At 41.4% G+C, this 14,960-nt stretch overlaps 1 protein-coding gene across 5 annotated transcripts in view; it reads left to right on the forward strand.

The window, feature by feature from the left end:
• WDFY2 (WD repeat and FYVE domain containing 2) overlaps positions 1-14,960 on the forward strand; it is a 322,692-nt gene that overhangs the window by 281,282 nt on the left and 26,450 nt on the right. For 4 of the 5 annotated variants that reach the window (XR_004247762.2, XM_058437932.1, XM_058437930.1 and 1 more), the window contains 2 exons: positions 2,031-2,143; positions 13,736-13,862. Coding sequence is in view for 4 of the 5 variants with exons in the window: in XM_058437932.1 (XP_058293915.1) it covers positions 2,031-2,143; positions 13,736-13,862 (240 nt within the window). In the remaining variant the exon portion in view is untranslated. The remainder of the gene's footprint in view (positions 1-2,030; positions 2,144-13,735; positions 13,863-14,960) is intronic. The other variant, XM_058437933.1, reaches the window with a different exon arrangement.

Below are 14,960 nucleotides of genomic sequence, written 5' to 3' on the forward strand. Positions count from 1 at the left end.
TTTTCAATTTGGGGGATTTTTTAAAAAATTATTTGAGATATATATGTGTATGTATATGTATATATATTTTTAAGAGAGGGTCTCACTGTGTCACCCAGGCTGGAGTGCAGCGGCTTGAACGTGGCTCACTGCAGCTTCAATTTCCTGGACTCAAGCAATCCTCCTGTGTCAGCCTCCCATGTAGCTGGAACCACAGGCATGTGCCACCATGCCCAACTAATTATTTTAGTTTCTGTAGAGGTGAGGTCTCACTTTGTTTCCCAGGCTCAAGTGATCCTCCCTCCTTGGCCTCCCAAAGTGCTGGAATTACAGGCATGAGCCACTGTGCCTGGCCACAAATTTTTGTACCTTTTAATATGTAAAGATATTACAAAATTCTAAAATAGGAACTATGACAAGGGAGAAGTCTCACTGCCATCACTGTCCCCTCACCTTGCCACTTTGGTTAGATCTTAATCCTTCTAGTGCTTCCCTTTCTAAATATGAGTGCATACATGCACATGCACACACATACATACACATTTGTATTTCTCTCTGTTTCTTACACAAAGGTAGTATAGCTTATAAACTCATATGCCTTGGCTGCCCCCTCCACACACACTTGATAATATATCCTGGTGTCTGTGTATAAAGATCTCCATTTTTACCCCAGCTGCATAATATTCTATTGTGTGGATGTAGCATAGTTAATTTAGTAAGTCCCCTATTGATAGACGTTGGGGTTATTTTCAAAATTTAGCTATTAAAATAACATGGAGCGACTGGCCTTGGGCATGTGTCATTTTGTATTTTTGCCTGTGTGTCTCTGGGTGGATCTTTAGAAATAGGGTTGCTAGGCTTTGTCAACCAGAGAAGCTTGTTAGAGACTCCATGCCTAGGGCTTTTACTGGTCATGTAGGCAGATCTACCTGGGACATTCCAAAATTCCAGACTCCCAGAAGGAAAGCAGGTATTCAGTGTAAGCCACATTGTTTGAACAGTTAAGGCACAGTGAGCCACTCTTATCAGTTAATGGTGGGAACCTTCCCAAAATCCAAATTCCCAGACACTATGCCAACTTTGTAAGCAGACTTTCAGAGGATCACAGTCAGAGCTGCTGTGTTAACTCTTTTTGCACAGCACCATTTTGATTTCTTCTTGAACTATCTATTAATAGTTCGATTCAAATTTTGCCCATTTTTCTATTAGGTTTGGGATCCTTTTCTTCTTGATTGCTCTTTTTATATTAGAGATTTGGGCCCTTTGTGACATAAGTTGCAGATATTTTTTTCCAGTTTATCTTTTGGCTTTGCTCATAATATTTGTTGTGTTTTTGAGTCATAGCTTTTCCCACTCCAAGGTTACAAAGAAACTTTCCTATCTAAAGCTTATGTTTTCATTTTCTACATTTAGATCCCTAATTCATTTGGAATCTGTCCCGGTATACATTGTGAAATACAGATTCTATTTTCTTTTTCCAAATGGCTATCCAGTTTGTGCCAACATCATTTTTTTAAATTCATCTTTTCCTTATTCATTGGAAAAGCTACCTTCATCAGACATTTACTAAATTTCAATGTGCTTTTGGGTCTATTTCTCGACTTTGTATTCTGTTCTGTTAGTCTATGCACCAATACTACACTTTTAATTAAAGAAACTTTATAACATTTTTAAATATCTGGTAGGGCTCACCTCCTTATCACATACCATATTGTTCTTATTTTCAGAGTATTCTTGGCTCTTTTTGCTTATTTATTTTTCCATATGAACACTTCTGGCTATAGAAAACAACATGTGTTGATATTTTTTAAATATATAGATTTATTTTATTAATTTAGGAGCAAGAAGTGACATCTTTAAGTTTTAAGTCTTACTGTCCGATAATACAGTAGGTCCTTCATTTGGTTAAGTTCACTTTTGTGTCTTTCAGCACTGTCTTCACATTTTCCTCAGATGGGATTTGCGTATTTCTTGTTACATTTATGCCCTGTTTTTTCATTGTAAATTCCCCATGTAATTTTGAGAAACAATCCTTAATGCTTACATGATAGATTTGATGTTGAAACCCGGCATGTGTTTATTGGTGACCACTCAGGCCAAGTAACAATCCTCAAACTGGAGCAAGAAAACTGCACCCTGGTCACAACATTCAGAGGACACACAGGTAGGATTAACAGTAAAATCGTCATGTGCTGATAGCACAGTGAGATATCGCCTGCTGCATCTCCTGATGTTCAGATATGTTTTGAAAGTGGCAAAGTACAATCCATGCTTGTGCAAAGATACACATGATATGCTTAACTGATTTCAAAATGGTTCAGTAAGATATAACGTCAAACATTTTTCTGTATAATCCAAACAAAAGAGAAACCAATCTATTTTGAAAATGTTGATAATTTGGTTCTCTGTCATATTGCACCAGAGAAAGCCAGTGTTGGCATACATTAATGAGGCATTGTTTGAGACCATGTGGCCTTGGACGGCTCAAACCCCAGAAGGCCAAAAAGACAGCTGCCTCGGTCTGACCTTGCCCTTCCTGGAGTTACAAGATGGTGTACAAGAAAGATTCCCACTTCCAAGTCAAATGAAAAGACAGATATACTCTTCATGAATAGCTAGACTTTGTGAAAAAGGTCAAGTTCCTCTCCAACTTTCCTTCTTTCACATCCTTTTCAGATTAAACCTAAGGTCCCCTTTATGTTATTGCTCTGCTTAGGGTCATTTAAGGAAGGTAAAATAAAATATTCATGCTTAGCCTTTGAAAGACTTGATAGATGATAATGATTAATTTTTTACTAGTAGTTTTAACATGTACTATTGACTCTAGAACATATCGATCCTAGAAAATGAATCATCGCCAGTTTTCATGGTTCTTAAAGGGCTTTTCCGTTTTCTACCCATGATTTTGTGTAAAACAGGAGAATACTGAGTTTAGATGTCGTATAAGAAAAAAAGTAGGGGAAAGAGGATGTAAAATTGGATAGTACCTGGATCATAAGGGGCTTCCTAAAGGGAAAAATTGGAATGCTAGAATAAGAAACATATAGTAAGGACAAAATTGAATCCAAGGAAGAAGATTCATAAAAGATCATCTTAATTATTTATGCCTTTGGGAGGAAGAACACATGGAAATATCCCCTATGGATAGGACCCTGGTCTTCCCTGACTGAATTTCTTTTTTAGCCACTTACACCCTCACCTACACTTTGGCCAAGACTGGGCCTGGGGTTCTTGGGGGGGACCCAGAACTGTCCCACCTCAGAAGTCTTAAACTGTGCGTCACTGCAGACTTCAGCCTCCTCATCCTCCAATTCCCTATACCTTTCTTCATTCCACTTACTCTTTCCCCTTGTGGCGCATTCCAGCCCGCAGTCCCTCCATTTTCCCAGCATCTTATCCCCTGCATCACCTTTCCTCCCAGTGGTACATCGCTTCACCCACGCCTTCCCAGCGTTCTCAGTTCTGTGAATGTAAATATTCTGTCTTTTTGGCAAGCCTGTCTGATTCAGACTAACTCTCCACCTTTTCTTCTTGTGCAGCCAGCTGCTGGGTCTACAGTAGTCACGCTGCCTTGAGGCTTAGACCATTATTACCATTGCACACTCACGATTTCCTGTGCAGACTCATGAAGTTGCCTAATAATCCCTCTCCCTGTCCTCAGTTCACTCCTTCTCCCAGGCCCCTAAACAGAGACCTTCACCATCCTTCCCAAGCCCCCGTCGCCATCTCATTCCTTGCCTCTTCCTTCAAAAGCTATCAGATAGAAGCTTTAAAAAAAAAAACAAACAAAAAAAACAACACATATTTCTTGCCCACTGTATATCCCCCCCACCCCAACAAACAAACTTTTTCTCTCCCCACTTCTCTTCTCAGTGCAGGAGAGCCGCCTTCCTCCAGCCCGTTCTTCTCAGTGCAGGAGAGCTACTTTCCTCTGGCCCCAGGCTATTCGCAGGGTCTCCACACCAAAATGGATTGCCTTGATCTCTCTTTTGACTAACTCATTCTTCTCAATTTATTAACATGCTTATGTTTTTTGCCTCTAGTAGAAAAACAACACCCTCTCAATCCCGTGTCTTACAGCAAGTTCCTTCTTATTCTCAATAGCAATGCTTCTTTTTAAAAAATTGTGGTAAAATGTATAAAACATAAAATTTACTATTTTAACCATTTTTAAATGTGCCGTTCAATGACATTAACTACATTCACACTGTTGTGCAATCATCACCATCCATCACAGAACCTTTTCCATCTTGTGAAACTGAAACTCTGTTCCCTTGGACATTAACTCCCCATCCTCCCTCCCGGCCCCCCAGTCCCTGGAAACTGTTACTCTGCTTTCTGTTTCTATGAATTTGACTAGTCTAGATGACTCATAGGAGTGGAATCATGCAGTATTTGTCCTTTTGTGACTGGCTTATTTCACTCAGCATAATGTCCTCAAGGTTCATCCAAGTTGTAGCAAACAACCGTGTTTCTTAAAAGAATATAATTTTCCCAGCTGCTTCATATTTTTCACTTCCAATTTGCCTTCCAACTCCCTGCAATCTGGTTTGTCGTTATTACGCCACTGAAACTGCTGTCCCCGAGGTGACCAGTGGCCTGCTGGGACACGTTGTAAACCTCGTCGTACTTAACTTTTCAGCAGCATTTTACATTGTGGCCATTCCTTCTGGCTGTAACGGCCTTCCTTTGGCTTTTCTTCTATGATGCTGCTGACTTTCTCAGGCTCCACTGTGGTCTGTGGTTTCCCAGGATCTTCCCTGGATCCCCTTCTCTTTATGCTCTGTGCTGTCCCTTGCCATCTCAGCCATTCCTCCCAGTCCCAGAGTAAAATTGTCATTGTCCTCAAATTCTTCACAACCCAGTGAGAGAGACAAAAGCTAAAGCACAGTTCTAGTGCATCGTGGCAAGGGCTGGTGGGGAGCAAGCACCTTGCGCTTCTGGGAACACAGAAGGGCCGCCCACTCCAAGGAAGTGGAGGCAGTTAGTGACAGCCTCCTCGGGAGTCTGCCTGACCTCAGATCTTTGGGGATGTGTAAGTATTGAGTTCATGGAAAACAACTGAGAAGAGCATCTCAGGCAGAGAAAACCAGCGTGTTCAAGGCAAGGAGATGTGCGAGAGCATGGATCTTTTGAGAACTGCCAGTCACTCTTTTTCAGCGGGAACACTGGGTATGAGGGAGGGAGAGGGGAGGTCAGGGTGGAGGGGCAGCCAGAAGGCAAGAGTCACTTCCCATCACTGAGACCATGCTGGGCATTATCCCGATGTCGCTGAAAGACCATTAAAGAGTTTGAAGCAAAGAAGGTAACCTGATTGGATTTTAAAAGGTTGTCTGGCAGTAGAGAGAGGAATTGGAAAGCTTGTAGGGAACTGTCCCTTGAGATGGGACTGTGACAGTGGGAAAACAAGGAGTGGATGGATTCAAGGTAGGATTCAGAGGTGCATTCCACAGGCCTGGTGATGGACCTGATGGTTCCCAGGTTTGCTTTAGGCAGAGGTGGCTTTCAGCCTGACTTCTTGACTCTAAAGTAATCAGGCACTCACCCACTCACTGTATGGTGGCTGATAGGAGCCCTGTGAGTTTTGTATTGTTGACTCCAGGTCAGAAAAGGGACAGTAACGGCTTCTAAGCACTCTTGTCAGCCACATGTGGTTCAAAGGTCCCATGTTTTGCAGGCTTGTTCTGATATGAAATATGACCTTGGCATTGTGTCTTATCTTTCCTAAAGAGTTTAAAGCATTTTCACTTTATTTTTATCAAGAAATCCATTTGAGAAAAACAGGAAATGGCCCAGGAAGGTCACTAACTAACAGGAAGGCAAATGTAGCAGGTCAGATGGTTACCTTATTATTGTTCCTAAACAGTAGTATCTGCTCATCACTAATGTGGCTACAACACAACTCATTCCTGTAAAGCTAGAGTGAGGACCTTTAAGAGAGTCCATGGTGATTTAGACATATTGTTGAGCTCTTCCTAAGTAGTAGGCTCGTTCTGGGCCATGGGAGGTCCCAAACACAGCAAGTCTCAGTTCTGCACAAGAGATTTTTGTAAGGACAAAATGAACACCCTAAAGTTAATCCAGTTCCATTAAAGGGCAGCTTTGGAGGTCCCATCACTCCAGATCCAAACTCAGAAGCAGACAGGTCTTCAGTATGTGTCCAGAGTCGTAGCCCTTCACCCCATCATTCTCTCTTACAGTACAGAAGGTCATACAAAAATGTGGGTTAATGAGGGAATCGACCTAGTAGTCATGCCCAGAGGCCAAAGCATAACATTTTTCTAATCCCTAGAGATTTAGGAAACCAGTTTTATGTTCTTATGCTCCCTCTACTGGTTTTCTTTCTGGAGCTAAATGCCAGATATCATAGTTCTTTGCTATTTCTGCAGAAAGTAGAATGTATTTCTATGAAAAAGTCAAAAAGTAACTTGAACAGAGAAAAATTTTTTTTTTTTTTTTTTTTTTTTTGAGACAGAATCTCGCTCTGTCGTCCAGGCTGGAGTGCAGTGGCATGATCTTGGCTCACTCCAACCTCCATCTCCCAGGTTCAAGCAATTCTCCTGCCTCAGCCTCCCGAGTAGCTGGGGCCACAGGTGCCCGCCACCATGGCTGGCTAATTTTTGTATTTTTAGTAGAGGCACGGTTTTACCATGTTGGCCAGGCTGGTCTCAAACTCCTGACCTCAAGTGATCTACCTACCTCAGCCTCCCAAAGTGTTGGGATTACAGGCATGAGCCACCGCACCTGGCCAAAAATCATATTTTGACCATTGGAAATTAATAATGTTAGTACAGTCTTTTTTATTTCTAATAAATTATTTTATTAGCATGAACATATTTGAAACAGGAGGGCTTGAATGTAAATCTGCCAAAGCATACTAATTACTGAATAATTAAATACAGACTTGTTCATGAGCTGTTAGGGGACTCACTGAAGGGAACAGTGTAACTATAACAAGAATAACTAAACAAACTAAGAAAGTCACAGTTCAGTGTAAAGATTCAAGTTCATATAATTTAGAACTTCAATTTTTGTTTACAGTGGAGACTCACACAGATCCAGTTTATATAAAGTGCAGGTCAAGAGATGTGAATTGTCATCCATAGTCAGTCATCCGCTCTCTATATATGATGGTGCCAGGAAATGTGGGTGAATAAAACAAGCATAATCTTTGCCCTTATCCATCTTCCAGCCAGCATGGAATGCATGCATTAGACCAGTAGTTACAGAGAATTCATCCAAACACTATGAGTAGCAGGTGCCGTGGAGCCCTGGTGTGCACAGAGGCTTCTTTGGAAGCAAATAATAAAAGGTCCACTCCTCTTGCAGATAATTAAAGGGAGGCTTCCCAAATAAGTGTGTTTTTGTTTTTGTTTTGAGACAGAGTCTCACTCTGTCACCCAGGCTGGAGTGTAGTGGCACAATCTCAGCTCACTGCAACCTCCATCTCTTGGGCTCAAGCAATTCTCCTGCCTCAGCCTCCTGAGTAGCTGGGATTACAGGTGCATGCCACCACACCCATCAAAGTTTTTTTATTTTTAGTAAAGATGGGGTTTCACTATGTTGGTCAGGCTGGTCTTAAACTCCTGACTTCAGGTGATCCGCCCACCTCAGCCTCCCAAAGTGCTGGGATTACAGGCGTGAGCCACTGTGCTCAGCCAGAAGTGGTGTTTAAATAGCACCTTAAGGAGAAAAAGGAGTTACGTAGGTGGTGGGAACATTCCAGACCTGCAGAACAGCAGCCTAGAGTGGGAAAATGTTAGCAACCACACAAAGGCAAGTGACCTTACAAGTAGTGGTAGGAGCTTCAGGCATTATTCTCAGGTTGGTGGGAAACCAGTGATGAAGTTTAAACAGAGTAGTGACATGGTTTGCATTTTAATAAGCCACTGTGGCAGCAGTAGGTGGTAGATTGACTGGGAACAGAATGGATGGAGGGAAACTGTTTAGGAGGCTACTGGTGGAGTCCCTCGGAAAGCTGACTTTGTTTGGACTGGGGGACAGCAGTGTGTGTGGAGACAAGTGGAGGAGATTTAAGATCTGTTTGGAGAACAGAGGTCAGCAGCATTTGGTAACTGCCTGGGGTAGCAGTGACTCCCAAGGCTTCTGTCTGGAGCATGTATTGGCTGGGGATGGCATTTCCTGAAACCTGGAGTACTGCTGGGAGAGCAAGTCTGGGAGAGAGTAGCACTGTGCTTGAACTGAACCCTTCCCTGGGGTGGCAGCAAAGAGACAGCTGGGTGAAGAGTTACGGATCTCAGGAAGAAGGTATAGTCTAGAGATGGAGGGCATTTAGCTTGACAAAAACCCTTGTCACTTCACTCTAGAGCAAAATGCAGCAATCAAAAGGTCAGATATTTTATTCAACAGGCTCTTAGTCTCCTTTAGCCTCGTGTTGGCCTGCACATACTACCCTTGAGGGTGTGTTGTGACACTCCCTCTGCTGAGTTACCAGATCACACTCTGGGAAAGACAGACCCAGCAGTTTCCAACCCTGATTTTGTAACACTCCACGTGGTCATTCACTTTTGCAAGGTATGTGGTAAAAGTGTCAAAAAAAATTAGTTCCCTAAGCATTTTGGTAATATATATTAAATTTCTAAAAATCTTTATACTCTCTGATTCATTTCTACGTTTGGGATTCTCTTCTAACTAATTGGAAACGTGAACAAAGTTGTATGTGTAAAAATGTTCATCTTAGAAAAATTTATACTTAAAAGTTGAGAAAAATCTAAAAATAGTTGAAATAAGATACATACGTGGGAGATATTAGCCAAGCACTAACAGTTATATTTATGAGTATATAATAGTATACATTGTATAATTATGAAAACTATTATTTTAAAAATATTTTGGCAGTTTTTTTATTTTGATAAAATACGTGTAACCTGAACTTTACCTTTTCAACCTTCTAAGTGTACAAGTAATGCACAAGTCAGTGACATAAAGTACATTCACAGTGTTGTACAGCCATCGCCACTGTCCATTTCCAGAACTTTTTCATCATCCTTAATAGAAGACCTGTGCCCACTAAAGAATAACTAGAAAACTTTATTTATTTTTTTAAATTTTATTATTATACTTTAGGTTTTAGGGTATATGTGCACAATGTGCAGGTTTGTTACATATGTATCCATGTGCCGTGTTGGCTTGCTGTATATCTCCTAATGCTGTACCTCCCCCCTCCCCCCACCCCACAACAGTCCCCGGAGTGTGATGTTCCCCTTCCTGTGTCCATGAGTTCTCATTGTTCAATTCCCACCTATGAGTGAGAACATGCGGTGTTTGGTTTTTTGTCCTTGCGATAGTTTACTGAGAATGATGTTTTCCAGTTTCATCCATGTCCCTACAAAGGACATGAACTCATCGTTTTTTATGGTTGCATAGTATTCCATGGTGTATATGTGCCATATTTTCTTAATCCAGTCTATCGTTGTTGGAAAACTTTATTTTTAAGAATTAAACCATTTTTATTTAAAAATTATTCTGTAGGTCATATTAGGGAGGTCAAAGGAAGGGAGAAGCTTAAAATGAAACACTGAAAGGGACCAGAAAGATGGATTAACTTGAAATGAAGTCATATGAAATGGAAGAAATGCTTTTTGTCATTTAAAATAGAAACACTGGAAGACCACAAGCATTGAAACCACAAGCATTGAAGCTCTGCCCCCAGTGTGGGTTGGGGTATGAGATGTGTGTCTGCACTGCCTGGAATGCAGGGTAGCTGAAGGTGGTTGACTTCCTCTGCTGCCAGAAGTGTTAGGAGAAAGAACTATACAGTTCATCAGGAAGCCCTGTGTGCAGAGAGGTGCAGGAAAAATTCCCTCAGAATGGAGAGGCCGTTTCCATCAGCAGCTCTCCCCACTGCATCTCTGATCCTGGTGTCTTGCACAGCCTTCCCACCAGCCCCCATCCCAGGCTGTCCTGGATGTCCTCCTGTTTCTCTCTGCCACTCAATGCAGCAGATCAGTTGAGTAAACATTTACTGAGCACCTGCTGCATACCAGTCACTGTGTGCTGTGCTGGAATAGAAAGATACATAACCCAAAGTCTGCTGTGGGGACAGACTTATAATCCAACCAAGTTCAATATAGTGGGGTCTGTGTAACAATAGAGATATGCACAGAGACTGGAACTTCACCTGGATTGAAGGTGTTGGGAAGGCTTCCTGGAGGGAGAAAAAGTTACTTGGGTGATAAAAGGCAGGACAGGCATTCCAGACAGGGGAAGCAGTCACATATCCCGTAAGAGAATGGCTTGACCAAACATAACGTGCATGCTCTTCTTGTTCTCAAAAGTAATCCATCATCTTATCATTGTACATTTTTGGTAGGTAGAATCTAAGTCTTATTTCATTGTATCTGCTGAGCCTAGCACAGTTCCTCCACATAGAAGAGGCTCAATACATGCTTGTTGAACTGATTTGAAATGAATGCCGTGATTTATCATTTATAGGCCAACTTTCAAATGACCTCATTGTTACGACATTTACGTAGAGCAGGCATGGGACCCCAGAGTATTTACTCCCTACACCATCCTAAACTTTTTCTTGTCTTGCAGCTTTTCCTTCTATCTCTTCCACTCTGGGCCCTGGGAGGGTCTTATGAATATACCCTGACTTGCTTTAACCAGATTATGTATTTCCCTTCCTAACTCTCTGTGTTACCAAGAACTCCCCTTCCTAGCCCTGACCCCTTCTGGCCTGATACAGTGTGACAAAGCTAGAGATTGGTCTTGTTTTTAAGACCTTAATTGATCTCATGATGGCTGGGATAGCATAGAATAAGCTGGTCACTGCCTTAAGGCTAACTCAACAAAGGACACTGTCACAGAGATTGTATAGATGAGGTCTCCTGTACTGTAATCGTAGCTGACATTTGTTGAGTGGTGCTTCGCATGTGCTAGGCACTGTTCTGTGTGTTTATATCTATTAACCCATTTAATCTCAACAATACTGTGGGTTAGGTACTATTATCATCCCTATTTTACAGATGAGACTTCTGAGGCACAGAAGCATTAAGTAACTTGCCCAAGGTCCTATACCTAATAAAGATAGGGCTGGGATTTAAGACTAGATTCTGGTTCCAGAGCCTGTACACTTATAATACCATATCCAAACTTTCTCTTCTATCCCCATAAACCATCCTCATCCCATAGTCACCAACAAAGAAGGCAGAGAGCTGGCTCCTCATGGTGCATTGTTTTTTTGTTTTGTTTTGTTTTGTTTTGACACGGAGTCTCACTCTGTTGCCCAGGCTGGAGTGCAGTGGCGTGATCTCTGCTCACTGCAACCCCTGCCTCTTGGGTTCAAGCGATTCTTCTGCCTCAGCCTCCCAAGTAGCTGGAACTACAGGCGCGTGCCACCACACCCAGCTAATTTTTTTATTTTTAGTAGAGACGGGGTTTCACCATATTGGCCAGGCTGGTCTCAAACTCCTGACCTCGTGTTCCGCCCGCCATGGCCTCCCAAAGTGCTGGGATTACAGGCGTGAGCTACCGCACCCGGCCCCATGGTGCAGTGTTCTTAGATTTGTAGGTATATATTGGTCAGGGAAGTCTAAAGGTATCTTGTCACCTGGGTCATGGTAAGCCCTATTTCAATATTTCCATGTTGATTCTGACAGAATGAACAACCCTCCAATTAAGTCTTTTTAACTGAGTCAAGTAAGCCTTTCTAATCATTCCTTTTACCGGTGCCCACCATTATTAAATCTGATAACGACGCCTTAAAGAACCTAAGCTACCCATTTCACGTGTTATATAGGGGAAATCAAACACTTGCCACCTTTCTCTTATCTAGCCCCCCCCCCCACCCCGCCCGTTGGAGTGGCTTAGTCAGTCAAGCAAGACCATCTCAGAGATTGTCCTTGAGATGGGTATTCCATGACCTAAAGATGTGAGCAGTCGAACAGATGCAGGCATCACATTAACAATAGTAGTCAGCCAGGCACATGCTTCCCATGCGCTAGGTACTGTTTTGTGTGCTTATATATATTAACCCATTTAATATTAACTCATTTAATTAACCCATTTAATCTAATATTAACCCATTAATAGATGTCATATGCCTGTTTAATCTGCCAAGAACAAAGCCAAGGGCATTTCTTTCATATTCTTACTCCTTCATTCAATCATTTGCCCATTTGTCCAGGCTTATTGAGTGTTTGCTGTAGGTAAGCCAGGCAGAATTCTAGATTTTGGTGATCCTGTGGTGAAAAAGCCACAGTTCCAGCCCTCCTAGAGCTTCTATTCTACTGGGGCAGGAGACAATCAATTAAAAAAAAAAAATAAGCAGGTGAGTGATGAGTGTAGTCAAGGAAGGTGTTTCTGAGGAGGTGACCTTTAAGCAAGAACTTGTGTGAAGTGGAGAAAATGATCTTTATGTTTGCATTCATCTGCTCCTTCATTCATTCAGCAGACAATACAGTTTAACAGACAACACCGTGAGCGGCCTGTCTGCACCCATCACTGTGTTTGATTGCTGTTGTGGGGAATGTTGGTGGTCGGGGGTGAGGGCTGGGCTGCATGCAGTGGCTAACCACATATGCACTCGGGGAAGCCATGTTTATTCTTACATGAGCAGGAGTGTATACCAGCAGCATGGCGTGCAGGTTTAGGAAGATGCTAGGAAGCATAATCCAGAATAGTAGAGTTTGGGGTTCCCCCCACTTTTTGATCTTAAAAAAAATCTTACTAAGAAGAGTCATATGACAAATAAGAAAGTATTCTCCTGAAACAAATGTATGAGAGAAACTTCCCTGAAAGCTCTTAAGTATAGCACTTCATTAGAACAAACTGATAATCTCAATAAGAAAAATGTCAGATTTCAACAAATGAGAAGCTATTTTATGTTCTTTTCAGAATACAATATTTTTAATAATGTAAAAAATGAGTATTTCTGACATTCTCAAGTGTTTGCAGGCTTTGTGCACATCTTAAGTGGAAAAAATTATTATTGTTCTCAGTATATAAGGGTTTGATTTACAAAGGGACTACCATAGAAAATCTATTATAATATTTTATAGCCATACCACTACAGTAATCCTAATAACCCACATCTATACTGCACAACAAGTTTAGAGTGGTAGAATGGTCCTGTGTAATTGATCTAATTCTCACCACAACCCTATGAAGTAGGTAATGGCTGGGTTGATGTTACCATTCTTAGTAATAGTCATAGTGGTCATGGTGTTACCGTCATCTGCATTTTACGGTTGAGGAAACTGACATTTAAGAACATAAGAAGTTTGCCCGGAATCTGTAAATTAAAATTCCCAAAGAGCAAACATAATTTTAAATTCTGATATTGTGGCCTAATTAAATCTGATATTCAAGAATAAAAAATCTAATTGAGCATTTGTAAACCCATTTCCTTCTCATCTGTTATTGTCAGGGGTGGGAGGTAGGGAGCATTTAAGAAAATGTGGTTAATATTTCCAAACAGTGCAATATTTTCCATTCTTCTTAGAATTATGTCTCCCTTTTGAAGGTCAATTTTATTGTCCTTTTTATTTTCTTTTGGTCTTTACAGTAATTGATTTTATGGTACATGAAATGTTGGTGAAAAATGCTTAAAGGGTGGGAATTTCCTTGGAGCCAACTTTTTTCTCTTTGGGGACTTATATGATTGTTCTTTCAATAAGAATTTATTGTATGCCAGGAACTGCACTAGGTCCTGTCTCTGCTGCATTCACATTTCTTTGGTGGGTAAGAGTCTTACCTTGTGACTGATGTCTGGTTGTGTCTGTCCTCTCAGGTGGGGTGACCGCCCTCTGTTGGGACCCAGTCCAGCGGGTGTTGTTCTCAGGCAGTTCAGATCACTCTGTCATCATGTGGGACATCGGTGGGAGAAAAGGAACAGCCATCGAGCTCCAAGGACACAAGTAAGGTTGCTGGTGCTTTCATAAAGACTCTGAGAAAAGATTCTCAGCTGACAGCTAGAACAAAGGAGTGCAGCCCAGTCTCTATGGCAGGATCTTAGCATGAGAAGGAACATGGCGGGAACACAAATACTGGCCACTTGGATTTATAACTTGTGTAAAACTGTGTTTATATACTTATACCCCATTTTATTCTACAGAGCATCTGAGAGTGCTTACAAAAACCATAAAATAAAGTAATGGCAGCGAATAAATAAAAGGTAAAAATTAGAACTGGGAAGAATATAGCGGTAAAAATTTGAGAGTGAGGAAAAAAAGAGCTTAAAAATACAAGCTGTGAAGGCTTATAAAATTTATATAATTGAGTTCAAATGTGGCTTCAAGCTCCTTGGCAGCATACGGAAAAGAGGAGAGGTAAGATCCTTCACAGTACATTTTGTACTTGACCAAATATTTATTGAGTACTTGCCTTGATTCATGTCAGGCTCTTCTTCCTTAAAGGATAGATTTTAGGGGGCTGAGAGGAAGTACAGAGAAAGGCTTGCATTTCCTTGGAGCAGTTCTCAAACTTTGCTGGGTACAGAGAATCTCTGAGGAATTTGTGAAAAGATGCCCGGTCCCTGTCTGCTAAGATTCTGGTTGCCGTCAGGAGCGGTGTGGATCTGTGCTTTGACAAGCTTCCCAGGCAACCCCCCACTGGTGACCCTCAGCCCACACACTGAGATGTCTTGCTGTCCCTGGGGGCAAAGCCTAATCTTTTTGCATAAAAGAATGTTGGATCTGCTTTACAACTCTAGTGCTCATCTGAATTGTTTTTTACTTGTAAAGTTTTCAAAACGATATTGAGCAACCCTTGACAGCCATAAACAAATGTTTGTAATGCTTCTATGAACTAACTGGTTTTAAGCAACATTAGCTTTTCCTGTAAATCTGCTTGGAAACTCTAGTTTCAAAATATTCTCCTAAATAGTTAAATCTAGTTTGGAATTGTTGGACATAAACTAATTAAATTTTGGAGGGCCCATGTACAAATACTTGTTTTAGTTTTAGAATTTAGTGTTAGAGAAGTAGCTACTAAGCCCTTCTTTCTCATGTTGGAGA

The sequence above is a fragment of the Hylobates moloch genome, unplaced genomic scaffold (assembly GCF_009828535.3).
Source record: "Hylobates moloch isolate HMO894 unplaced genomic scaffold, HMol_V3 SCAFFOLD_4, whole genome shotgun sequence".
In the NCBI taxonomy this organism is placed as follows: Eukaryota; Metazoa; Chordata; class Mammalia; order Primates; family Hylobatidae; genus Hylobates; species Hylobates moloch.